The sequence below is a fragment of the Myotis nattereri genome, assembly GCF_964212035.1.
Source record: "Myotis nattereri genome assembly, chromosome: 1".
Lineage (NCBI taxonomy): Eukaryota > Metazoa > Chordata > Mammalia > Chiroptera > Vespertilionidae > Myotis > Myotis nattereri.
The window spans coordinates 178,596,434-178,622,670 of NC_138075.1; the positions used below are offsets into that span (position 1 = coordinate 178,596,434).

At 38.7% G+C, this 26,237-nt stretch overlaps 1 protein-coding gene across 2 annotated transcripts in view; it reads left to right on the top strand.

Moving 5' to 3' along the window:
- PRKG2 (protein kinase cGMP-dependent 2) overlaps nucleotides 1-26,237 on the top strand; it is a gene marked incomplete at its 5' end in the record, with an annotated part of 83,449 nt that overhangs the window by 34,516 nt on the left and 22,696 nt on the right. For both annotated transcript variants that reach the window (XM_081095507.1, XM_081095508.1), the window contains 8 exons: nucleotides 3,258-3,335; nucleotides 4,877-4,971; nucleotides 8,622-8,690; nucleotides 10,316-10,414; nucleotides 12,040-12,193; nucleotides 14,057-14,193; nucleotides 16,504-16,593; nucleotides 19,401-19,542. In XM_081095507.1, the coding sequence (XP_080951633.1) occupies nucleotides 3,258-3,335; nucleotides 4,877-4,971; nucleotides 8,622-8,690; nucleotides 10,316-10,414; nucleotides 12,040-12,193; nucleotides 14,057-14,193; nucleotides 16,504-16,593; nucleotides 19,401-19,542 (864 nt within the window). The remainder of the gene's footprint in view (nucleotides 1-3,257; nucleotides 3,336-4,876; nucleotides 4,972-8,621; nucleotides 8,691-10,315; nucleotides 10,415-12,039; nucleotides 12,194-14,056; nucleotides 14,194-16,503; nucleotides 16,594-19,400; nucleotides 19,543-26,237) is intronic.

Consider the following 26,237-nt stretch of genomic DNA (forward strand, 5'->3'; position numbering starts at 1 on the left):
AGACAGGATGTACCCCCAAAATGTCCAGACCTAGATCCTTGGAACCTGGGAACATGTTATGTTGCATGGTGAAAAGGACTTTGCTGATGTAATTAAGGTTCTGGACCTTAAAATAGGAAGATTACCCTGGATTATCTAGTTGGGCCAGATATCATTACATGAGCCCTTAAAAGCCGAGAACTTTTTCTGGCCAGAGTCAGAGAGGTGCAGCAGAAGTGGGAGTCAGGTTGCAGGTGGAAGAATCCCCCATGCTGTGCTGGCTCTGAATTGTAGGGGCTCTGTTTGAGGACTGGTTGGAGAGAGGCCTCTGGGATGGCAGCCAGCATGGATGTGGGGACCTTATCCTGCAACCACAATGAACTGAATTCTGCCAACAACCTGATTAAGCTTGAAAGCAGACTTTCCCCTGGAGCCTCTAGAAAGGAATACAGCCCTGCTGACACCATGGTTCACTCCTTTTTTAAAAAAATGTATCTTTATTGTTGAAAGTACTAGTATTACCGGTGGTTCGTGGGCCTTGGATGGAGAAGGCATGCATCACTTCTGTGCAGATGCTTTTAGCCAAGGAGTAATCACATGACCACAACCAGGAGGCTGAGAAGTACAGCTTACTGTGGAAGACTTTAACCCCCCTCCTCCCCTCTCCCGTTCCCTCCCCAGGCCTTCACCCCACTGTTGTCTGTGTCCATTGGTTATGCTTATATGCATTTAAGTTCTTTGATTGATCTCTTCCTGCCACCCCTTTCCCTCTGAGGATCCTTAGTCTGTTACATCCTTCCTTGTCACTGGATCTATTTTGTTTGTCAGTTTATTTTGTTCATTAGATTTCACATATGAGTGAGATCATGTGAAAAGCTTCTGCACAGCAAAAGAAATGAACATCAAAATGAAAAGGGAACCCACTGTATGGGAGAACACATTTGCCAATGATGTATCTGATAAGGGGTTAATATCCAAAATATATATAGTACTCATACAACTCAAAAAAAAAGGAAGATAAACAACCCAATCAAAAAATGGGCAGAAGACCTAAAAAGACACTTCTTCAAAGAGGGCATACAAATGGCCAAGAGACATATAGAAAAATGCTCAACTTCACTAATCAACAAGAAATGTAAATTAAAACAACAATGAGGTACCACCTCACACCTGCCAGAATGGCTAACGTCAACAAATCAACAAACGACAATTGGTGGTGAGGATGCAGAGAAAAAGGAACCCTAGTACACTGCTGGTGGGAATGCAGATGGGTGCAGCCACTGTGGAGAACAGTGTGGAGTTTCCTCAAAAAATTAAAAATGGAACTCCATTTGACCCACTTCTAGGAATATATCCTAAGAAGCCTGAAACACCAATCAGAAAGAGTATATGCACCCCTATGTTCATAGCAGCATTTTATTTACAACTAGAGGCCCAGTGCACAAATTCGTGCATGGGTGGGGTCCGGTTGGCCTGGCCCCAATCTGGGTGGATGGGGGCCAGGCCTGTTGGGAGGAGGCGCCACAGGTGTTTGGTTGGCTGGCCCCACCCCTAATTGTGGTCAGGGGCAGATCTGGGGTGGGGGTGGGTGGGGGAAGGGGCTACAGGAGGTTGGTCGCCGGCCCCACCCATGATTGGCCGGTTCACTGGCCACAGTGGGCATCATAGTGACCAGTCATTCTGGTCGTAACAGCGTTCTGGTCGCTGGCTATATATATATATATATATATATATATATATATATATATATATATATATATAGCTAAGATGTGGAAACAGCCCAAGTGCCCATCAGTAGGTGAGTAGATAAAAAAGCTGTGGTACCTTTACCCCATGGAATAATATGCAGCAGTAAAAAGAAGAATCTCTTGCCCTTTGAGACAGCATGGAGGGACTTGGAGAGTATCATGCTAAGTGAAATAAGTCAGTTGAGTTCAGTCTTGAGAGATACAATGAAGAGAAACCCCATTGAATCACACTGTGCCTGAATTCTCTGGCACACAGACACAATAAATGGGTGTTGTTTGGTTATTTGTTTCAGCAGCAATAGAAAACTCAGGTGTTTCTCTTTTCTAAATCTTTGAAGGTAAATGTTCTTATTTGAACTTTATGGATTGATGGAAGTGAAATTCACAGCAAAACTGGGATTTGAATCTAGATCTGACTTCAAATACCTCCCCCCCCCCCCAAGATGTTATTCTTCCTTCATGAGAGGTTGAAATATATTGTAAAATGTACATAGTAATAAAAAGGAATGGTTATGGGTATTAGGAGTGATATTGATTCTGTAACTGTAAATAGGTTTTAAGAGTAAATGACCAAAAAAGATATTGAAATACAGTAGATACAATAGTTTTGTTTGAATTTTAAACAAGAGACAGCTCTTATGTGGTTAATTATGCCTTTTAAAAAAATTAAACAAGCCCATTTATGCATGTATAAATGATTAAGCGATCCATTTTAGTTCTGTGACTTTGAAACAAATCATGTTAAAGCAAAGTATGAGTGGACAGTTTAATCCATCTTTAATCTTCTCTAAGAGACCAAATTACTCTTTTTGTCTGGCAGGTGGATGAATTACTTTTCCCTGCCCAAGAACTCTTTGATTATATGCACATATAGGAGGGAAACAAAGAAATAAGTGACAGTTTGAGATTTCATGAGGATAAACCTACTTTGGAGAACAGAATTTACATGTAAAAGAGTCTAATGTTGGTCTTTTATAATGATGAATCTGTGGAAAGAATTTATATGAAAGAACTACTTAATGTGCATATAGAATTTTCCCAGCCTTTGCTCTTCAAGGAATTAGAAATGGAGACTGATAGTCCTAATATTCATTGGGGATAATATTTTCAATTTATTAGATAATCACTTGTTCTTTTTCTAAACGCTAGACCTGGTTTCAGACTGTTGCAGGTTACTAAACAGTTTGTATATAGATGACTTAGGTGAAAGCCACCTGTGTATCAGGGATTATTGTTCTGCTCTCATTTCTCTCCTAATCTGCAGGCTCCATGCCTGAAATTCAGTTCTCCTGGTGACTGTTTTCTGTGAAAGGTAAACATACATGCAGATAATAAGGCAAAAATCTCCTTACTTCTCCACAGTTTATGACTGCAATCTTTTAAAAAATATTTTAGTTACAATAGAAAAAAAAGAGAAAGAAACAGGTGTGGAATGCTCATTCCAAAGACACTAGGAGTTCTTTTTCATTTATGTCTTTATTGATACATCTCCCCTGGATCTAACCTGTCCTGTTCCTCTCATCCCAACAGGAATACTATGACAAAGGAGATTACATTATTCGAGAAGGCGAGGAAGGAAGTACCTTTTTCATTTTAGCCAAAGGAACGGTAAATATTAATTATAGCTTACTTAAAGTAAATAAACAAAGTCTCTTTAAATCATTTTGCCACAAATGCAGCTCTGCCCTGCATTGCAATATAAGAAGCCCTCTCCTTTGAGTGGGTAAAGGTGTTTTTCTGCTCAGAGTCCTGTGGGGCTCCATCCGAGCACTGGGTTTGGGGCGCAGGAACTTGTGATGTGTTCCAGCTGAGACAGTAACTTCCTGGTGACCTTGGCAGGTCACTTGATATTTTTGGACCTCATTTCGTTGTGTATAAAATGACTGGATTATTTCTAAGGTTCCTTCCAGCTATGGATGTGTGATTTTCCATCAGCCGTAGGGGCCAAGATCAGGGCTAAAACAGTTTCCCTGACAAGCAGCAGGTAGTGAACTTGGCAACTGAGGACAGCGATGGTCAGACCTCAAGCTCTAGAACAGTTTGGCTCAGGACTTCAATTCATACACAATAGTTTCAGTTCGATTTAGATGCTGATGCAAATTAGATAGTAATATATATATAAGAGGTCTTTTTCTTTACCTAGATATTGAGTGGCTAACATATTGCCAGTTGTTCCTATGTTGACTTTTTACAGTGGTCCTCACAGATAAAAATCGTTTGTCAGATACGGAAGGAAAGAGGAAAATCTTGAGGACCTGTTTCTATAAACTTGGATTTTTACAAATGATCTTTCTTTCATGGGAAAGGTTCATCATTAGATTCAGGCACTGCCCTTTGTAAATTGGTTTGTGATTGAACTTTGAACTGGGCCCCCTGTGGAAATAAATTAACAAAATAGTTTTAAACCTCAGAAACTCTTCAACACTCAGAACCACTTTTGTCATTTCTTCCCAACCTGGACCCCATGCTTTGAAAGAATTCTGGCTAATAAACAAATTGCATTTAAAAAAAATGTTTTTTAATTCATGGTGATTTAGATAAATGCTAATTAGAATTTCGAATGAACATGAAGCAACCCTGTTACCATCTTGAATTGGAATAATTCTAATCACAACTAAAGCATATTGTTTTGTTAGGCTCTGCCATGGGGGTTCTTAACTTGCCGGGACTGTAGATCACAATAACCCATGAAAGTCTGCGGACTCTTCTCCACATCACATTTTTTGTTCACTTTTAGAGGGTTCACAGGATTCAGTGAGTCAATTATAAACACCTGATTCAGAACTCCTGCTTCTCAGCTTTATTCTTGAGTAAATTGTCAACTATATTTGGCATTTTGAAACAAAGTTCCCATGGGACTATTATTATTTGCTTTAATATCTCTAGGAAGGAGTCACTAGATTCACTTAAAATTCTTTTCACTTTGGGAGGTGGGGTTTGAATGGAGACTCTTGCTCCAACAGGAGGTGGAGGAGTATGATTGTGTTAAATCACGGGATTTCTCAGTCCATCGGATTGTCCTAACTACTGCAAGATTATTCCTTGTTCAGTAAAATTTATATAGAGCTGGATGGTCCGGTTGAATAGATAATGTGTTCAGATTCTCCTTTCTTTCTTCTCTCTCTTTTTCATTGTTTGACATAATTTAGGTAAAAGTCACCCAGAGTACAGAGGGCCACGATCAACCACAAGTGATAAAAACACTGCAGAAAGGAGAATACTTTGGAGAAAAAGCTCTTATCAGGTGAATCCATGAATTTGTATAGCATACTATAAGAATTATTTGATTGTTTTGTATGTGCAACTACATGTCAAATTGAGCTACCAAAATAATGGCAGCCAGTGTCCAGGAATTAAAAATTATAAAATACTTTTTTTTTTTGCCTAGGAAATAGGTTAGAAAGTTTTGTTTGCTAGTGGAAACAAGGTTTTCTATTAGAATTTTTAATTTGAAAAGGAGTCAGAGAAAGAGATTAAAGAAGTCAAAATTATAATTTTCTCTTAAGAACAAGTTTTTGTATTTCCTGGGTTTGAAATATTGCTGTTTTCCCCTTTGTAAATTAGAAAATGACTTTACATATTTTGTGTATTTTTATTTTCTTTATTGATTAAGGTATTACATATGTGTCCTTATCCCCTCCTGACTTCCCTCCATTTTGTGTGCTTTTTAATCATCATGACAAACATTTTGCATTTGTAAGAATTTTTATTGGCTCATTTTGCAAGTTTTAGAAACAACATCAAATAATGTATTTGGAATTTCTACCTAAACCTCAGGCCTTTGAAGTATGAATTCATTGGGTTGATATAACTTATAGAAGAAATATATGTAAAGGTTAATCGAGTGGCTCAGGGGACACTTTGTACTTCCTGGAACCCAGAAAATAACCTCAAATCTGAGGAATTTCATTTGTGTAAATGGAAATCTATATATATAAAAGCCTAAGTGACCGTTACCACCAAACCAGTCAACTAGTTGCTATGATGCGCACTAACCACAAGGGGGCAGATGCTCAATGTAGGAGCTGCCCCCTGGTGGTCAGTGCACTCTCACAGCCAACCTCCCATGACCAGCCAACCTCTTCTGGATCCTTCCCCCGACCAGCAGGCGCTGGCCAGCAGCCGGTAGGCCCTGGAAAGCAGCCAGCAGGTCCCAGCTGGCCTGGCCCTGATCAGTCCTTGATGAGACGGCCCCAATAGGCCCTGATCACTGGCCAGGCCTAGGGACCCCACTGGTGCATGAATTTAGTGCACCGGGCCTCTAGTAACTTTATAAAAGATCAAGTTAAAATTTTGAGAAACACATTTTTTGAAGTCATTCAAGTTTTTAAATGAATACTTGAAATTAGGTAAGACATTTCTTAAAATTTGTTATTACTAAATGCTTTCATTTCATAAAATAAATAAAATAAAAGCATATGCTTAGAAAAGGGAGCAGTACTTCTCTTCATTTATCTTCCTTCACCTTTTGTGTAGAAAGCCCCAGGTCTGCTTATTTGTATGTCAGGATCACATAAAGACAGACCCAAAAGGAGTGTTGATAAATTAATATCTGAAGACAAATTTTATTATATAAAAATCATAAGCCTATTATTTTTTAAGAAAATTCAACCATTTAAACTTAATGGTATGGCTATTATGTAAACAATTTAAAAATGAAATAGAAAGACAAGGTGAATTTTTCTTTACCATTTTCTGGCTGGTAGTGAACATCCCATGTAATAAAAGCCCAGCGACTGAATGGTGGAACAACCAGAACTACTGCTCAACCAGTCGCTGTGATGCACATTGACCACCAGGGGGCAGAGGTTCAACGCAGGAGCTGCCCCCTGGTTGTCAGTGTGCTCCCACAATGGGAGCGCCGCTTGGCTGACTGGGATGAGTGGCTGCTCCTGCAAAGCAGCCACTCAGAGGGCGGGTCCACAGCCACTCAGCTGACCAGGATGAGCAGCACTCCCACAGTGGGCAATCCCTGCAGGCCACGCCCCCGACTAGTGCATGAATCCCATGCATTGGGCCTCTAGTGTTTCAATAATAGGGAAATTGTCCATTTTGCATTCGTTTATTTGTGACGGAATAGGATGCACTCATGTAATATAATTATGTAATATCATCATCCAAGACTTAAATCTATTCTTAAGATTTCCAGATTATTCTTTTCATACCTCAAACCAGAACAACTCAAATTCGAACGTGCAGAGAACTTCATAAACGTACTAGAGTCAAAATAGCTTTTGAAAGGAAATACGCTGTCTTGTTTTGCTGGACCTGAAATAATTTCTGCTGTATGTCGCCGCTAGCCAATTACAGAGTTTTTCCATGAGAAACATGGGGATTTATATTTAATATAAACACCCAACTCCCCAAAGCATTTGAAACCATAAAGATAAAATCAATGAGGAGAGTTGGATACAAAATTTTTTTACATTTTTGTGCATTTTTATACTGTTGCTTCTTAGGGCCACTGACTATGACACAACATTCCTTACATTCTGCGTATTTCCATGACTCAACACTAAATAGCCCAAGAGGTCTTTCAGAATTTTATGTGCAAAAGTTAATCTGCAGCCCTTACACAGTTACTGTGAGAGAATCATGCATTTACAGACATCTGATACTTATAAAGAGTTTGCAGAGAGTTTCTAGTCAAAATGATGGCACTGACGAGTGAAAAGGATGCCATACCTCTTCTCTTTTTTGAACTCACAAATCAAGTAGTTGGCCCACATCCAAGATCTACATGTCTACAGATATGTACATGCAAGTTGAGTACAAACTACCCACCTCCCAATTCAAAAGCTAATTGAGCTGCTTTCACTGATGCCTTCCAGCAAGGACCCTGTAAACTTGGAAGGGACTGTGGGTCATGTCAGAAAATCTCTTGATGCCAGCTATCCAGGTAGTGGACTTCTTTGGAATGTAGAAATGGGCTGCCAAGCTTTTCTCTGTCCCACCATTAAAGGAAGATGAAAGAACTATACTTTGTCTGATGCCACTTTTAATGAAGTTGCTTAGAGCAGTCTCAGTATACTTGCTACTCCATGCTACTTTAAATGGTTTTCAGAGCACTGGGTACCATATGGATGTGCCTTTTTTTCAATGTCTTTAGCTTATAACTAATAGAGGGAGGAACCTAATCAAATAAAAGTCTCTAAATACCTTACCCAATGCTTGACCCATTGATCTTCATTAGGTAACTAAATTTACCCTCATTAGATTACATGCCGGTAATTCATTGTATTTAAGCTATCAATTATAAGATGCACCATTATATATTATACACTTCTGAGAAAGACAGACCTTGCTGTTAATTACAGTATGACTCATCATTAACTGAAAGACATACTCTGATTTTAGAGATATTAATGGAAGGTGTACATAATAGATTCTATAAAATGAAAGAAGTATTTTGGTATTATTTAATTCAGTGGGCAATTGCATTACAACACTTCCTTTGGGTTTTATTATTGATTGGTTTATTTTATGTTAATTACTTAAATGTTTTTCCAATACATTTCTTCAATCAGCCAGTTTTGGTTTTGCCTGCATGTTTGCAGCAGTTCCCATCTGATCAGAGAAGAGCTGTTTACTTGGCAGACATGAGGGCAGAATGATATTCTATACCTAGTTGTTGTCACTGATTTTTCTGTGTGTGTCCCCCCCCACCCCCCTTGTTATCGTCTTCTCCCCTGAATTTCTTGTATACATAACCTTTACTGGAATATATTTCTGATCTTTTTTAAAAGTATAGCATACAGCTGATGATGTTTATAAAAAAGCATAGTCTTTTGAAGGCTTAAGTGATGGTGTTTATACAAAGTGACAGATTCTCTAATAAAAATAGGCATTTAATTTCTAACTGTGGAAAACTGCCTTTCCTGTTTTTGTCTGCAGTGAAGATGTCAGATCAGCGAACATTGTTGCTGAGGAAAATGATGTCGCCTGCCTGGTTATAGATCGAGAGTGAGTACACTGGTTGGGGAAGGCAGGCTACTGTCACCTTTGAAGATGTGGCCTTCTGTTACTCCGAGGGCCCATCTGTCTTCTCATTCATCGTCACTTGGAAGTGCTGGCCAATCTTCAGCTGCAAGTACATCCTATTAAAATTCATGGGAAGGAATGTGCCTTCTGATCTGAATCTGTCTGTGGCAGTGGCAGATGCTGGCAGACTAAATATTTTGTGTGCAAAGTTTGCACATAAATATCAGCAATAGATTTAAATTCTGCATCTTCCAGAGAAATAAGCTTATTAGTGCTCATGGATTTTTCCCCACATTGCATAGTAAACAACTTCATAATTTATTTCTAAAATGCTCTAAAGAGTTAACAATATTTTAAGCAAAATGTATCTCAGACAAAATATAAAATATTCATTAGCTATATATATATTTCCAGATAAGTTTCAATTTAATGATTGTAGTAATTTGTAAGTGATGTGTGTCAATATTAATCTCTAAATGTCTTAGGTTATTTTTCAGAAGAAGTCTCATTTTGTGTCCTTAACCCCCTTCAAATCATATTTGAATATGGCCCCTTGTGTCTCTCATTAATCAGTTGAATATTTATTATCTAGTTATAATAAAGGAAATTCAAACATACCAAAGCTAGGTTCTCTAAGAAAAGTCACAGTGTAGTCAAAGAAATAGGGAATACTCATATGAAATATTAACAAAAATAGTAAAATAGGTATCACAGGGGAATATGTTGTAATTGATTGCTAATCAAATACAACATTTATTAAACTTAAAATGATAGAGATTTAGAGCTGGAAAGAACTTTAGAACATTTTAAAAAACAGACAAAATGTTATTATGAACCTCATACTACAAGTTCAACAGTGATTTATTAATGCCTTATATTTACCACTTCACCACCCTCCCTGCTTTCTCCACACTATTTTCAAGCAAATTACACACATACAGTTATTTCACCTGTAAATTTTGGAGCATCTCTAAGAACTAAGTATTATTTATAATGCATGACCACAATAATATTAGCATGCCTAGAAAGTTAAAAATACTTCTTTTTATTATCTTTACTGAGATATCATTGACATATTAAGATTATATTAGTTTCAGATATACAACGTAATGATTCAACATATGTCTATATTGCAAAATAACATATATTGCAATATAGACATACATTAACATCCACATATTGAACAATCTCACCCTTGCAGATAAGAAAAGTGAGTCCCAGGTCAGTTGAAGAATTGCCCCAACAGTTGAGACTCCGGCCCACATCTCACCATTTCTTTCAGCCTTCTTTACACCATGCCAAAAACTACACAAGGCAGAAAACTACAGAAATGTTTTCTCTTCTCACTGATAAGTTCTTTGGTTCATAAACTTAAAGGGTCCACTATATACTTTAGTTATAACTTCTAATAACTATTCTACATATTATGGTGACACTAACCTACATAAATTATTGAAAAACAGTTTACAAAGCCTTGACTAACCACAGAAACAGTCTTTTACGAGCTTAAGAAGAATGTCAAGTTGCAATGGTAACTAGCAACACAGAGGTTTTAATTTAATTTAATTTAATTTAATTTAATTTAATTTAATTTAATTTTCATTTAGAACGTTCAACCAAACAGTTGGGACTTTTGAAGAACTCCAAAAATACCTTGAAGGGTATGTGGCAAACCTGAACCGTGATGATGAAAAAAGACATGCGAAGTAAGTGGAGGAATATTTTCCTAAGCTGGATATGGTTATAGCAGTTGACGAAGGGGACAAAAGGGTGTGTTTACTATTGTAGTAACTTTTAGTGTGCCTTCACTAGAAAATTTGGGGGACTTCTTTTAAGTTGTCTTCCACAAAGAGGATACCACTTACCACTGGTATGAGTATTTTAGTCGATAAGCAGTCAGCTCCTTATTTGGGGTGATGAGTAGTAATTATAGGGAGACATTTCCTGATAGGGGGCCTTGGAGAAGGGATTCTTTACATTGTCTGGTGACTTAGCTCAAAAGACATTAATTCAGAATCAATGCCTCTGTTGCTCATGGAAATCAAGCAGGAACGCCAGAGCAATCAGCCCTTTCTCTCTGATTTCAGGTTAAAATCTAGCAATATAGTCAGAATTAGTTCAAAAGATAAGGGAGCTATTGCCTTGGGGTGTGTGTGTGTGTGTGTGTGTGTGTGTGTGTGTGTGTGTGTAGGAAGGAATTGGGTAGGTATCTAAATGTAATAGTGATGAGGAATTTTCTGTTTAATAGAAAAATCTACTTTGTAAAGCTACATTTATTTGAAAATCCTTTGCTAAAACATTTTGTGGAATGAATACTTAAGCACATTTTCACCAGATAGTACAATTGAAACAGAAGGGTCAACAGTTCCAGAAAACTGACATTTGAGTTAAATCAGAGCGTTCAGTCAGGACCTCATAAGGTTTTGTGTTTTGTTGTTGTTGTTTTTGTTTTAATATACTTTATTGATTTTTTACAGAGAGGAAGGGAGATGGATAGAGAGTTAGAAACATCGATGAGAGAGAAACATCGATCAGCTGTCTCCTGCACACCCTCTACTGGTGATGTGCCCCCAACCAAGGCACATGCCCTTGACCAGAATTGAACCTGGGACCTTTCAGTCCGCAGTCCAACGCTCTATCCACTGAGCCAAACTGGTTAGGGCTGTTTGTTTGTTTTTGTTTTTTTGCAAGAGATGTATTTGCAACTTTTATGCCAAAGGCCTTTTATAGTAACAGTAATTTATGCATATTTGATCCAGAGCAGTAAACCTTAAATAAAAGAAAAAATGAGTATTCCCAAGTCAAAATAGTTAGATATAAAGTAGGAAATACATTTTTTTTTATGTTTCACAAAGTAATTATTCTTGTTCAGTCATAGAAAGCTTTGAGATCTGACAAAAATAGCAAAACATGCCGTGATTCTCAGTGTGACATTCTCTGGTCTATATGCAACAAAGAAAACGGCTCTGGGGTTTTATTTCCTCTGCCTCTTCTCTTTTTAACAGCTTTATTGACATACATTTTAAATACCACGAAGTTCACTCATTTTTACCTCTCATTGATCCAATTTGACAGTTGTTTGTTTTTTATTGTGTGTGTGTCAGTTTTCAGTTTGCATATTCTATTGTGTGTCCGCCCCCCCCCCTCCTCCCCCCCCCCCCCCCCCCCCCCGTGAGACTGAACCTGATTCTATAGAAGTTGGGATCGCCTTTGTGGCACCTGTAGGCAGGAATGACTCAGACCTGAGGTTGCTGTGGGAGTGACAGCTCAGTGTGGCAGGACCCCTGCGGGCCCAAGGCCGTGTGTGTAACATGTCACTTCTCTCGAGCAGGAGATCCATGTCTCACCGGAACCTGTCCAAAGCTCTCTCTCTGGAGATGATTCAGCTGAAGGAGAAGGTGGCCAGATTTTCCTCATCGTCCCCATTCCAGAACCTTGAGATTATCGCCACACTGGGCGTTGGTGGGTTCGGAAGAGTTGAGCTTGTAAGGGGTTTACGTTTCAAGCATCTGAGAGAAAAGCCTTTGACTGTTCTGTTTTATATTCCAGTGTATCTTGGAGGAGTGAATAAATTGTTACTGCTACCTTAAATGTTGCTTTGAATTGAGAAAGTACACTTTTCAGTCTGTATGTTGTATAGTAGCAGGTCCATGCTAGGAAGTAACTTAAGAGCTGCTATTTCAAGTTTCTGACATCCCATCCTTTCATGAATTTTTTTGATGATGATGGTTATTGGAGAATGCACCAAGTAAGCATTCCCAAAGACTATAAAACCTTAAAAAGTGTATTTCCAGGAAAATGTGTGTGTATATACACTCATGGCACATGCACTGTCTACATACTAAAGAAAAGAAGAATGTCTCCTGAGCAAGTGCCATAGAAACAAATTCATTGTTATAGTTCTGTCCCTTAAACAACTTCACTACCATGTCTGTCTTTGGCTTTTATTACTTTATTTTTGGTTTGCTCAAACTTTTCTATCAGAAAAAGAAAGAAAAGATGAATGCGAGGAGGTGTTTGAAGAGCAGCCTTCTGTAGTGTTGATCAGGATGGCTGGGAACCTATGACCTGATTTTGGCTGCGTCTTCCACATCACCACCTCTCCAAGCTTTATAACCAGCTTCCAAGCAGCAGCGGAGTGGCACTCTCACGTCAAGTGCTCTGAGGAAACTGTAGAATGGAGATCTGAGGCCTTATTAGATGCATATGGCCCTGAACTCTTGGCAATTACCAAGCCCTTCTCTGCCCAGCAGATTTTTAACAATTCTCTGTACATTAGCCTCCGGGAACTATGCTGACACAGCCTTCTGCTGGATAGCCCTGGGCACGAGCAGATCTGCCATGCTGCCAGGAGACTGGATAGCACACTTCACACCCAGTCAGCACTTCATCTCTGATGGGTGAGGAGGGAGAAACAATCTCTTAATAGGCCAAAGAATATCTGTAGCGTTCCTCTGCCATATGGAGAGAGGAGTGCCATACCCATCTGCAGTGATACTGTTCGTCAAAGACCTTGGCAAAGGGATTGCATTAACGATGCTGAGATCTGTCTTTTCTATAGTTAGATAATTCTAATTGAAACAATAATTTCACTATTAATTTAACATCATAGGCAGCACTAATGGCAAATGTGAGAACAATATGGGAGGCAGCCATTTCTTTACAATTTTATTACATGTCAAATAGAGTCTGTTTATGGAGTTTTAAGCTCATCTAAAAAAATACCTATTCAATTTTTTATTTCCTTTTGAGGGAGAATGCTATCTGTCCATGTAGAGCAGTGCTTTCCACTAGAGATTTCTGTGCTGATGGAGATGTTCTGTACCTGTGCCGCCCCATAGGGCAGCCGCTAGAGGCTGCTGAGCTTTGGCAATGGACTAGTGAAACTGAGGAACTGAATTTTGATTTTTAATGAATGAACCTCACGTTACTAGGGGTTGTTAAATTGGATAGTGGAGATGTAGATCTTGATTTAATATGTTTTGTTTTGAAAATCAAAGAACACTTCTCATTAAAGATTTTCATGAAAAGATTTCTAAACATTAACTTTCTTCAAAATTGAATAGATTTCTAAACATTAAATCTAACTACAGTTTTTATTTTCTTGTTTCAATACAAATGTTTTAGAACCATGTTCCAGCAATGTGGACTTTTGTGGAAATTACAATGAAGGAGAAGTGTGTACCCCTGAATAAAACTCAGTTCCCAGAGGGCTAAGTGGTTACAACTTCCATACTGTTTTCATATATACTGAGAACTTTAACTCTCCTTAGTGAACATGTTTTATATAGATGTCGTCAATCTTTCCTAATAAGTGAGTGTTGAGGGATCTTTCTCTTCTTACATAGGTTAAAGTAAAAAATGAGAATGTTGCCTTTGCTATGAAGTGCATTAGGAAGAAGCACATAGTGGATACCAAGCAACAGGAGCATGTCTACTCTGAGAAGAGGATCCTGGAGGAGCTGTGTTCTCCCTTCGTTGTGAAGTAAGTTAGCGTTCGGCTCCCAGAACTGCGGGTGTGAGGCTCTTTTCATGAGTGTTTCTATGCAGGGGGGTGGACAGAGGAGGAAGGGGAGGTCCCACTCTGAATTCTCCATCCCAGTCTCAACAGCAATACATAAAACGTTTCAAGTTTGAGATCTGGAGTCAAACACCCGGGTCCTTTTATTCTTGAGTAAATGTCAGGAAAGGTGTGTGTGTGTGTGTGTGTGTGTGTGTGTGTGTGTGTGTAAAATTAACTGAAATGATTTGAATTGATTATTTAGTCCAGACCTAATTCAGAATTTGGGAAGCAAGAATCCATTGCTTCCCTCAGGGAGTGTGGTGCTGTTGAATTTCTGCTGGAAGTGGCATTTGGGCACATCTCGGCTGCCAAGGAGCGACAGACCGTGGTTTCTCACGATGCCCAAATGCCGAAAGTCCCACCTCCTGATAGTTACTGGTCTGTCTGTAGCTATCACCAGAGCTTGAAAGAGAAGAGAAATGTGTTATTCTAGGCCATGGCTGTCTTTACTTGTGAAGTCATGGGTTATTGGTGTAAGTCAGTTTGTCTTTTCATATATGGCTGTCATGTAGCTTTGGTGATTTCTGGGTGATGTAAAGTGCCCCTTCAAGAATAGAATTTTTACTTTTTGATCAAATGCCTTGCAAAAATGTTCCTGCCAATCCATATCCCCCCCCCTTTTATTTCAGTATTAAAAAAAGAAACATGAAACCAGGCAATGCTGGTAATAGGGTCATCCAATTATCTTTATATTAACTATATTCCCAAAATGCATCCCCCCTCTATTTTTCTTAAGCAATAATTAATAAACAAACTTTGATGAACAGCTTTATTGCATAGATTAGGTTTTATTATTTACTCATTTCCAGCTCTTTACGAAGTTCTTGGCGTATAGTAGGATAGTAATGATATTAAGAATAAATATTAATGATGTTTATTGAGAAATTAACATATGTCAGGCACTCTAAGAAATATATATGTATATAATATACATATAAAATGAAACATTTATTTAAAAAGTTACATTTTTATATACAATATATAGACATACATATATATTGAATTAATATGTGATCAATAATATCTAATCAATATATAATCAAATGAATACATCATTTGATCTTCATAATAGAACAATGAGGTACATGTTATGATTGTCCTCATTGAAGAAGAACAATAAGTAAAGTGAGATTGCATAGATAATAAATGGCTGATTAGGGACTCAAGCCTAGGCAGCTGGTTCCAGAGCCCACTGTACCAGATTGTTTTTGCTGTCTATGCATGATATGGCTGCTCTACTATCCACTGTAGCTTGAACATGATGGTAGGGAGAAAAGGGGTCTTTTGATTAAGACACAGAAGCGACTTTCACTAATGTGGACATGCAGTTTCCTGCTCAGGTTCCACATCAGGATTGAGGGTGTCATTCCCCCACATTCTGAGGACTATGGCTCAGCCCTTCTCTGACCATTGCTCTAGGCTAGTGGTTGGCAAACTGCGGCTCATGAGCCACATGCGGCTCTTTGGCCCCTTGAGTGTGGCCACAAAGTTTCAGTCGCACTGTATGTGCGTGCCTGCACGTGGTATTTTGTGGAAGAGCCACACTCAAGGGGCCGCAGTTTGCCGACCACGGCTCTAGGCAAAGAGAACCCCCTTGCCCACGATCATAGTCTCTCTCCAGGTACAGCCTGTGTCTGTGATGGCAGATCTCCTTGAAGCGAGGGCTTTTGTTGAAACTAGATTATAGCCCAACTCTCCCTCTTTCCAAATCTGTTTCTTTCTCCCTGAGAGTACTTTTCCCAAGTATACTCCCACTAAATTTCTTGCAGACCTCTATCTCAGAGTCTATTTCCTGAGACCAACTAGAGGATGTAAGACCTGAGTATGAATGACTGTTATGCAAGACAGATCTTAAAGGAGATATATGCAGAGGTCTCTGGGTTTGGGGAGGAAGAAGAGGCCATATTTGGTAGGTGGGATAATGAGCTGCTTTATCAGGAAGATGGCCTCGGAGCGTGGTCTTAAGGAATGGATAATACTTTTACAGTGAAATTGAGATTAAGAAGTTGTCTATATGTAGAGGGAGGACAGTCTAAGTAAAGGGGCCAACATGAGCAAAAGCAAGGCAGCAGGAAAGACTACAGAGCAGTCAAGTAGAAAACCAGTGTAGCTGTAGGAGGTTTGGAAGGAGAAGAGGACCATTGCTCAAAATGTTACTGATGATGCTCTGAAGCACCTTGAGGGAGGTCTTAAAACTAGATTTCTAATAACCATGTCTTTATGTCTTCACAGATTGTATCGTACTTTCAAGGACAATAAGTATGTATACATGCTTCTGGAAGCCTGCTTAGGTGGGGAGCTATGGAGTATATTAAGGGACAGGTAATGAACAGAGATTTTATAAATAATAACTTTTGTCTACTCACAAATGGTCTAAAGGATGTTATATTCTTGACCATTTAAAGAGACATGAAGAAAGCAAATATATGATTCTAAGAAGATATTATCACTTGTTAAAATAAGGTACCAATAGTGATATTTTCTCAGGCAATATTATAATCGTGTCATAGGAGCCCTGTAAATTCATTATTGTCTGAATTTCCCACGTTAGGGATGAAATTATCCCAGGCTTGGGGACAGTGTGAACTATCCCCAATGACATGTTTAGTACAAGACAGAGTAGATACAAGCCCAGATGCTTCTGATTGCGAATGGAGATGAAGGACGTACGGCAGTGGTGCAGCCTTTTCTGAAAAACAGAGATATCTGCAAAGATTCAACTTTATAAAAGGAATAGTTTTCAAACAATCAAAACCACCATTTTTTTCTCCACCCAGATTTTCAACACAATGGAGATTTTTCTAACCAAGGAAAGTATAAACTTTTCCTCCAATGAGTTCTGAGCTTATTGGGGAAAATAGTATATAGAATTTAAAAACATTTTGTTGTGTGTGGAAACTAAATATGACAAAAAAATTGGCAGTTTCTCAGCCTAAGTGCCCATCAGTAGATGAATGGATTAGAAAACTGTGGTACATCTACATGATGGAATACTATGCTGCTCTAAAAAGGAAGGAACTCTTACCATTTGCAACGGCATGGATGGAACTGGAGAGCATTATGCTAAGTGAAATAAGCCAGTCAATGAAGGAAAAATACCACATGATCTCACTCATTCATGTATAAAAGAGACCATTATAAACTTTTGAACAATAATAGATACAGAGGCAGAGCTGCCTCTAACAGATTGTCAAACTGCAGCGGGAAGGCCAGGGAGGGTTGGGGGGCAGGAGGTAGGCGGGTAAGAGATCAACTAAAGGACTTGTATGCATGCATATAAGCATAACCAGTGGACATAAGACATTGGGGGATAGGGGAGGCTAGGGGACTGTCTAGGGCGGGGAGATAAAATGGACACATATGTAATACCCTTTGTAATACTTTAAGCAATAAATTAAAAAAAAAAGAATAAAAATGATTAGGGAATATAAAAAAAAAAGAAATTGGCAGTTTCTAATTGAAGGCAAGTTCACTATGGTATACAGTTAGCTTAGAGAAGAGGAGAGAGAGAAAATCGTGATGGTAAAAGAAGGACTTGAACCAAACTCTGAAGATGACCAAATGTGGAAAGGCGGAGAGGAAAGGTAATTAGTGTAAAATACAGCAGGGGCGTTGGGATAGAATTGGGACTCTTTCTGGATGATGAACAGAAGACTTTGAGTAAAAAACAAGGGCAGCAGCAGAGGAGATGGGTGGTAGGTTTTCACTATGTTGGGTTGGCTGGGGGGGAGGGGGGGGGCGGGGGCTAATGCCAGGCATTTTGAGAATTACCTGGGCCAGTGGTTCTCAACCCTGACTACACATTACAGTCACATGGGGATCGTTTACAGAGTAAAATGCCGGGCCCTAACACCAAGGATTAGGATTCAGTTAATATGGGATAGGGTCCAGTAAGTGATTTTTAATGCTTCTCAGGCAATTCTAATGTTCATTCAAGGCTGAGCATCACACCTAGTCAATAATAGACAATTTGAGCATCTGAGTAGAAAATAAACATGTTATGTTAGGAATGTATTGTTGGATGGATCTGAATGGGGAGATCCTGGAAGTATGAGGAGGGTTGCAAGACACCTGCAAAAGCATTTGCATCTTCCATCCTTGCTTCAACAGGCAAATCGATTTAGAAAATCTAAATCAATTTAAAAAAGGGGATTTCTACCTCCTGTTAGGCACTGCACCTGATCCTCAAAACAACACTGTTAAGTAAGTAGTAAACCCATTTTATAGATAGGGTTCCGAGGCTCAGAACAGCTAAACTACTTGCACAAGGACGCAGTGAGTGGAAGCAGCAGAAGTCAAAGCCAGTCTCCTTCACCCCGAAGACACATCCTTCCATTATACCATGCAGCATATCGCCACCACATTTTAACAATTCAGTATGTACACATACGCACACAGTGCTGACAGTGGGCAGCTCAAATATCAAAGTGCCCCAAATGGGAAGAAGTTGTGGTTACATGCTTTACAAACAGGGAATGAGCATGATCACCTGAGTCATTTTTTAGTTAAGCAATCAATTACAGACGTCTGGTTCAAGCTTGGCAGTTGCATTTTCTCCAGTGTTGCATTTCTCCATAAATGTCTAAAAAAAACTTGAAAAAATTTTTCAATTTTATATGTTTATATGAAATTACCAGAAACAATTGTTTGGACGTGGATGTTTTGATTTTAGTGAAGTAGTTCCTATTTGCATCTAGTATCACCCTACATTTCTTTATGATCAGCAGTCTAATTCATTGGCAGTGAAAGTTCCTTTTTTTGTTTTGTTCTGTTAATCCTCGCCCGAGGATATTTTACCACTGATTCTCAGAGAGGGTGGAAAGGAGGGGGAGAGCTAGAAAGAAACATCAATTGGTTGCCTCCTGCACGCACCCCAACCAGGGCCAGGGATGGAGCCTGCAACCACGGTATGTGCCCTTGACTGGAAAGGAACCCGGGACCCTTCAGTCCATAGGCCGATGCTCTAGCCTCTGATCCAAACCAGTTAGGGCAGTGTAAAGTACTTTTTAATCTTGCTGTCCTACAAAACATTTATGTTGCATCAATTTACCAAAACAGTAATTGACACCTAGAATAGACAACGGAGATGTATTTCAAGAGCATTAAGAGGGAACATGATTTTATTACAGAGGCAGCTTTGATGAACCCACCTCCAAGTTCTGCGTGGCTTGTGTGACTGAAGCATTTGATTACCTGCATCGACTAGGTATTATCTACAGAGACCTGAAGCCAGAAAACTTAATTCTGGATGCTGAGGGCTATCTGAAATTGGTAAGACAAATTCTCTGACTTATAGCATCATGTGAGATATTTCCAAACACAGAGTTGTGCGATAGTTGCAATTTCGCTTTAATGTTGATACACCTGTTGTTTCTACTTTGGTGGATGGGGTCTTTGAAACCTTGGGAGCAGTGTAGCAAGCACACTCTTTTTGGCCTAGGAATTAATGTTTCAACCATATTTTTAAGTCCTCCTAGGGATTCACATTATAGAATGCCTTTAAAATTGGATTTTGTTAGTATTTTTTAAAAATAATTGTAACTAAGTTTTAATAGATTCTTGCTATATACAGGGAGTGGCTATAAAAGATAAGGAAAGAAAATAGAATGGATCCTGCCCTGGGATATCCACTGTCTGTATAGAGAGAAAAGATATATGTATGAATGTGGGTAGTAGTTGTGTTTTTTTGTGTTTTTTTTTTTTTAAATCTTTCTATATGATTCTAAAGTACACCCAGGGTTGAGGATCACGGCATTAGATGATAGCTCCTTGGGGACAGAGATTTGTCTTGCTATCCATCTTTGTAATCCTCTAATGCCTACCATAAATCCCCTTGTGTGTCACACTAAAGAAAAAAATGTTACTGTCACATAAACTGTTTGCAGTAAGAAACTATATGAGAACGGGAAAGTCATACTTTAAGAGAAGTCAAGGCACTTCGTGCCTTAGGAGGTGACCCTGTGAGGATGAGGGACCCAGGCTGAGTTTTCCTGAGTCCATTTTGTCAATACCGCAAGAACATGAAACCATTTCTGAACCTAGCATTTACAGAGATATTGAAAGTTTCTCACATCAGAACTTTTACATATGGGCACTGTTATTTAATGAGTAGTTGACTATGTGTAAAGCTACTGTGTGCTAAACATTTTGTAATTAATATATTTAACAATTGATGACATAGGTTTTCTCATCTACATGTTGCTGTGTATAATTTAGTTTTAGGAATTTGTTATCTGTAATTACTAAGCAATTTCTCTCCCTAGTAAAGGAGTAAAATAAAAGTCCTTTCATGTGAAATCTGGCTACCTTCCAAGAAACATTTTGATCCACTCAAGCTTTATCTTATCCATGCAAGACAGCTTTGAGAATTGGTGAGGTTCTAACACAAGGCCTCAATCACTCCTCTTCTTCACAACCCCTTCATTGGCACAGCTCTTTAGGGTAAAACTTCGGAATATTCTAGAAGTAAAACTACCATGAGGGATGCAGATATCTGTTCAATTCATTTTTTGTCATAGCTCTTTTTAAAATATTAGATAGCATAGTCAGTATTTGCAGTCATAAAGGTCAATAAATATCTCTCCTGGTGGCCATTGTTATCCATCCTGCTAACTCATTTGCCAGCCAACTAAATGAAGATTAACTAAGGCCTTTAGAGATTAAAAAGTACATGTTGGATATCTCCATTTCTAGCTATATATCAAAACCAGATATCCTGAAATCCTCTCACCACAGAATGTCTAAAATTACTGGATGAAACATGAAAAGCAGTACTGCATGCATGGCTGAATTTATGAGACAACACTGGGGTTCTTTTGAGGCTGGGAGCCAAGCTTGAGCAGTGGCATAGGATGGAGCTCAAACACTGAACCTGCTATCTTGTGGGCACCCAGCAATCCTAGGTGGCCTGGAGGTTTGATTTTATAGCTTCACCCTCTGGGATCAGGAGACCAAGTCTTCTACCTGGACAGTGTGGGAAGTTGAAACAGAACATTGCACAGAGTCAGGAATCACACAGATTACACCCTCAGGGAAATATAAAACAAGAAAAAAAAATCTGATGTACAAAGACAGAGTAAATGCAAGAAAACATGCTTTTCTAATTATTGGGCCTTTGGTAGAGGAATATTAGAATCTTTTCTAAGAAATCTTGGCCAAATGGAGGTTGGGTACCCAGTCTTCAAGGATGGAAAAACCCAAGCAAGAATAAGTGAAAATTGATCCATGTTGGTAGCATGCCCAAGTTTCCAAGAATCAATGTATATTCTCTCTGCAAGAGAATATACATTATCAACTCGGAACACAAAGAACTTTCAGAGATAAAGTTCCAGAGAACATGAGTTCACATTTAAAAATAAAACCAAATTAATAAAATATAAATTAAAAGGGATATGGAAGCAAGCTTGGTGTTTTAGAAAAATTAATAAAATTTAAAAATCTGTGGAAATTTCAATGAAAAGTAAAAGAGAAGAGGTACAGATATATGCTATCATAAGTGAACATCATAAAGTTAAAGCAGAGATTTATGTGGAGTAGAGAGTATTTGGGCATCTTTACACTATCTTATCCTGTGAGGCTAATGTAAACTTGATTCTCCAAAGAAAACTTGTTCAAAAAGGCAAATAAATGTCCAATATTACTCATGAATGTAATCCAGAAATTATAAGCCAAATATTAGCAAACTGAACACTACAAAGAACACAAATTGTGATAATCCAGTGTAACATAGTTGGATATATCTCAGAAATGCAAGCAATTAACATTAAAAATTTCATTAAAACAAGTCACTGTCTTAATATAAGATTAAAAAATAAAAACATTATATAATCACCTCAATATCTGCAGGGGAATTTTTCATAAACTTTTACATTTATTTATGATAAAAATTACTTAGTGAACTAGGAATATATGTATTTTTCCTTTGGGACTGTTATATTATCACTCACTTCACCAGCAGCAGTGTGTATGAGTTTCCATTGTTCTAAATCCTCACCTTCATTTAGTGATATTAACTTTTTCCCTTCTGTAAGTATAAAACCAATATGGTTCTAATTTACATCCCCATTCATTAGTAATTAGTTTAAGCCTATCCTGTATAATAAAAGGCTAATATGCAGATCGACTGAATGGCGGAATGACCTGTCGCTATGATATGAACTGATCAACAGGGGGCAGACGTTCAATTCAGGAGCTGCCCCCTGGTGGCCAGTGCGCCCTCACAGGGGGAGCACCACTCAGTCAGAAGCCAGGTTCATGGCTGCTGAGTGCAGCGGCGGCAGTGGGAGCCTCTCCCGCCTCTGCGGCAGCGCTAAGGATGTCTGGCTGCTGGTTTAGGCCCACTCCCCATGGGCCTAAGCCGGCAGTCAGACATCCCCAGAGGGCTCCTGGACTGCGAGAGGGCACAGGCTGGGCTTAGGGACCACCCCCCCCCCCCCCACCAAATGCACAAATTTTGTTCACTGGCCTCTATTGGCATTATAATTAGCTGTGATATCTGAGAGAGTGTCCTCCTAACCTCTTCTTCTTGTTATCAGAAATGTCTTGGCTATTCTTGGCTCCTGGTTAATCTACATAAATGTTAGTATCAGCTTGCCAGACTTCAATGAAAGCTCTGCTTAAACTCTACCTCTACATTAATTTCTTTCTTCCTCACATAATGGATTTTCCTGAGCAGCAGGGAGCTCTTCTCCAAACAGTGGTTCAGGGAACCCAGGCTCCTTCCATCTTATGTCTCTGCCAACTTCAAATCTGCTCTTTGTTGACCACAGGCATGGAGATGGCCAATGTCTGAGGGTGGTGCACAGAAATGGGCTCACATTTCAGTAGGTAGGACTGAGCCGCATGGTCACAACCAGCACAAAGAAAGCTGGGTTATGTTATTTAGCTCTGTGCCCAGAAGAAAGAAGAATGAGCCTATTTACATTATTTTTAATGCCTTTCTATAAATTTGTATAAGTTTCTCAAACCTCTTACATTTTTGTTAGGTTTATTTCTAGACATTGTGTAGTACTTGACAATATTTAGTAAAATAGAAGATACCACATCTTTGACCCAGCAATTTCACTGTCTTACACATGTCCACTAGGAAACATGGAAAATGATGTTAATAGAAGCATTTTTGTAGTAGAACACAGAAATAATCCAAATGTCTAGCAATAGCATGATAGACAAACGTAATCATGCTGTGTCAATTGAGTATGATCCAGAGTAAAAATAAATGTGCTATAATATTTATTTTATTAAATTTATAAAATAAATTTATAAAATCATATGTGTGATTTTAAGTGAAAAGAGGCAATTTGACCAATAATCGATATAAGATTTATCTAAAAATTTTAAATATGAGAACTATGAATTATTTAAGCATGTTATCTATGTGGTAAAATCAGAAATGAATGCAAGCAAATGATGAATACAAAACTCAGGGTAATGGTGACCTCTTGGCAATGGTCAGGAAGACACTGTGAGAGGAGCACATAGGGTTTCCACATGGTTCTGTTCCAATTATTAAACTGGTAGAGGGTACAGGGTGTTTTTATTATCATGCTTTCTAACTTGAATACATGTCCCAATATTTTATATGTAGCAAGGATTTCCTTACTTAAAAATAAAGTAGTCATATGCTCCATCTATATTATTTTTCCAGACCATTGTAAGCAGTTCTTATCCTATATAATAAAAGCCTAACATGCAAATCGACCAAATGGTGGAACGACCCATGGAACGACTGGTCACTATGACATGCACTGACCACCAGGGGGCAGATGCTCAACGCAGGGGCCCCTGATCGCCCTGCTGGTCACCCCAAAGATCATGCCTGCTCACTGGCCAGGCCTAGGGATCCTACCCATGCATGAATTTCGTGCACCGGGCCTCTAGTTCAATGATAAAAGCTTATTAAATCAAGCTTTTCCCACTGAAGTGCTTAACATATGCCAATTCTTTTCCCTTAAATACCTTCTACTTCATCATCAATTCACTTATTATGATAATATTCCCTTTGAAACCTGTTCAGGTGTCACCTCAGATACCCATGACCTTCCTACATTTTAATTTTCTCACCTTTAACTTAGGATGATAGTTTCTAGCTCACAAAATTGTAACACTGTTTTAAAGAGTATAAATATGTTATTGAAACTGATGTTAATAGCAGTCTTTTTATTCATATTTTCTTCACTAAAAATGTGTTGAGCATCTGCTGTATTAAAACTCTGTAGGGGGTACAAAACGGGTAAGATATAATGCCTCTTCTCAAGGAAGGAGCTGGTCACACAACTAGAGGATGCTTCCTTAAGGGGTGTAATTGTGGAATATAAATAGTGTTAAAGAACCTCATGGGAGAAAAGAAATTGGTTCTGTAAATCTTGCTCAAAGAGGTGGTGGTATATCAGATGAGCCTCCAATTTTTTTTCCCCAGTTTGTTCGTGCGCACGCCAAGTTTCTCTTCATCTTGCCCACATTCTACTAAACATTACAAGTATTTCAGATGAGTCACCATGCCCCCACACCCATTCCTGAAGGACTCACCCATTTTATCCCTTAGCCTCCCTCGCTCTCACTTCTGTCCAGGGGAAGCCATCCACTGTTGCCTGTTGGCGGATGGGATGAACAGATTCCATTTTACCCTTGTCTAGACTTGGGCAAAGTAAGTGCCCTCAAAATGCCACATAACTATATTTTTTTTGGAATGTTATGTGTCCATGAATCCTCGGGCTTCATTAGACTGGTCATTTTGATTCCATTTTTTAAGCGACCAGGAGAACCAATATCTGACAAATTTACTTACCCAGAGAGAAACTTCTGGGGAAAAGCTAATACTGGACACCAGCTCCAGGAAGCCACATGCTAATTTTTCTATTTCGGAAGGATGCAGTCATCACTGCAGATTTAGAAACATCTTAAAACCTCCTAGTTTCTTAAAATCTTTGGAGACGTCATGTTTTTCCAGCATAATATAAACTATCTTTAATAATGGGGATTTAATAGAGAAAAGAAAAAGACCTGTGTGCAGCTTCTCCAGACATTCTTCCTGAGAGCTCAGTTTTGCTAGTAGAATTTTTCAAAGTGGTATGTTTTTTCTTGTCTTCTGGAATGATCCTTTTAAAACATTAGCCAGGCCTTTCATACCCCTTCTCTTAATACTGTAATGGCCTCCTAGGGAAAATAATCTAAAACTCTTCGTGTGGCTTACCAGTTTACTACATATGGCCCAGCCACACTGGTCTTCTTGTCTGTCCTCAAACTTGCCATGGGTGTTCCCAAAGGCTGGGGGCTATGCGCTAGCTCTTCCTCTGGCAGAATCACTCTTGCTCAGATTTTTACTGAGCTCTTTCCTAGTTCTCTTAAATTTCTGTTGAAGTCTACTCAAATGCTACCTCCTCAGAGAAGCGTTTCCTGGTTGCTTTCTGTAGCTAATACTGCTGTAGGTTTTTTCATAGCATATGTCACTACTATCTGACATTATTACGTATGGTGTCACATTTTCATGTTTGTTCTCTTTCTCTTCAATGTATGCTCAAGGAGGACTGGGGCCTTGTCTATATCCTGACACTTGCTACATAGTGGTAGTCAACAAACATTTGTTGAATGAATAAAGAGCTTACATTTCTGTTGCCCAGAAGAGGGAGGGTTAAAAAAAAAAAAGACAGGATTTGTGGCGGTATCCATGGTTGTACAAGACAGAGGTAGTGTGAATTTTTATAGAAAATATATAGAAAATTGGACATCAGAAGATCTGGGCATATTAGGCAAATCTAATATGGATAGGTCTGCATGTCAATTTCCTCTGACTACATAAAGTTGTTAAGCTCAAAGGATATAAAAAAAAAAAGAGGTAACTTTTCATAAGTCTTTAAAACTTTTTTAAAATATATTTTTATTGATTTCGGAGCGGGAGGGAGAGTGAGGGAGAGAAACATCAAAGATGAGAGAGAATCATTGATCAGCTGCCTCCTGCACATTACACA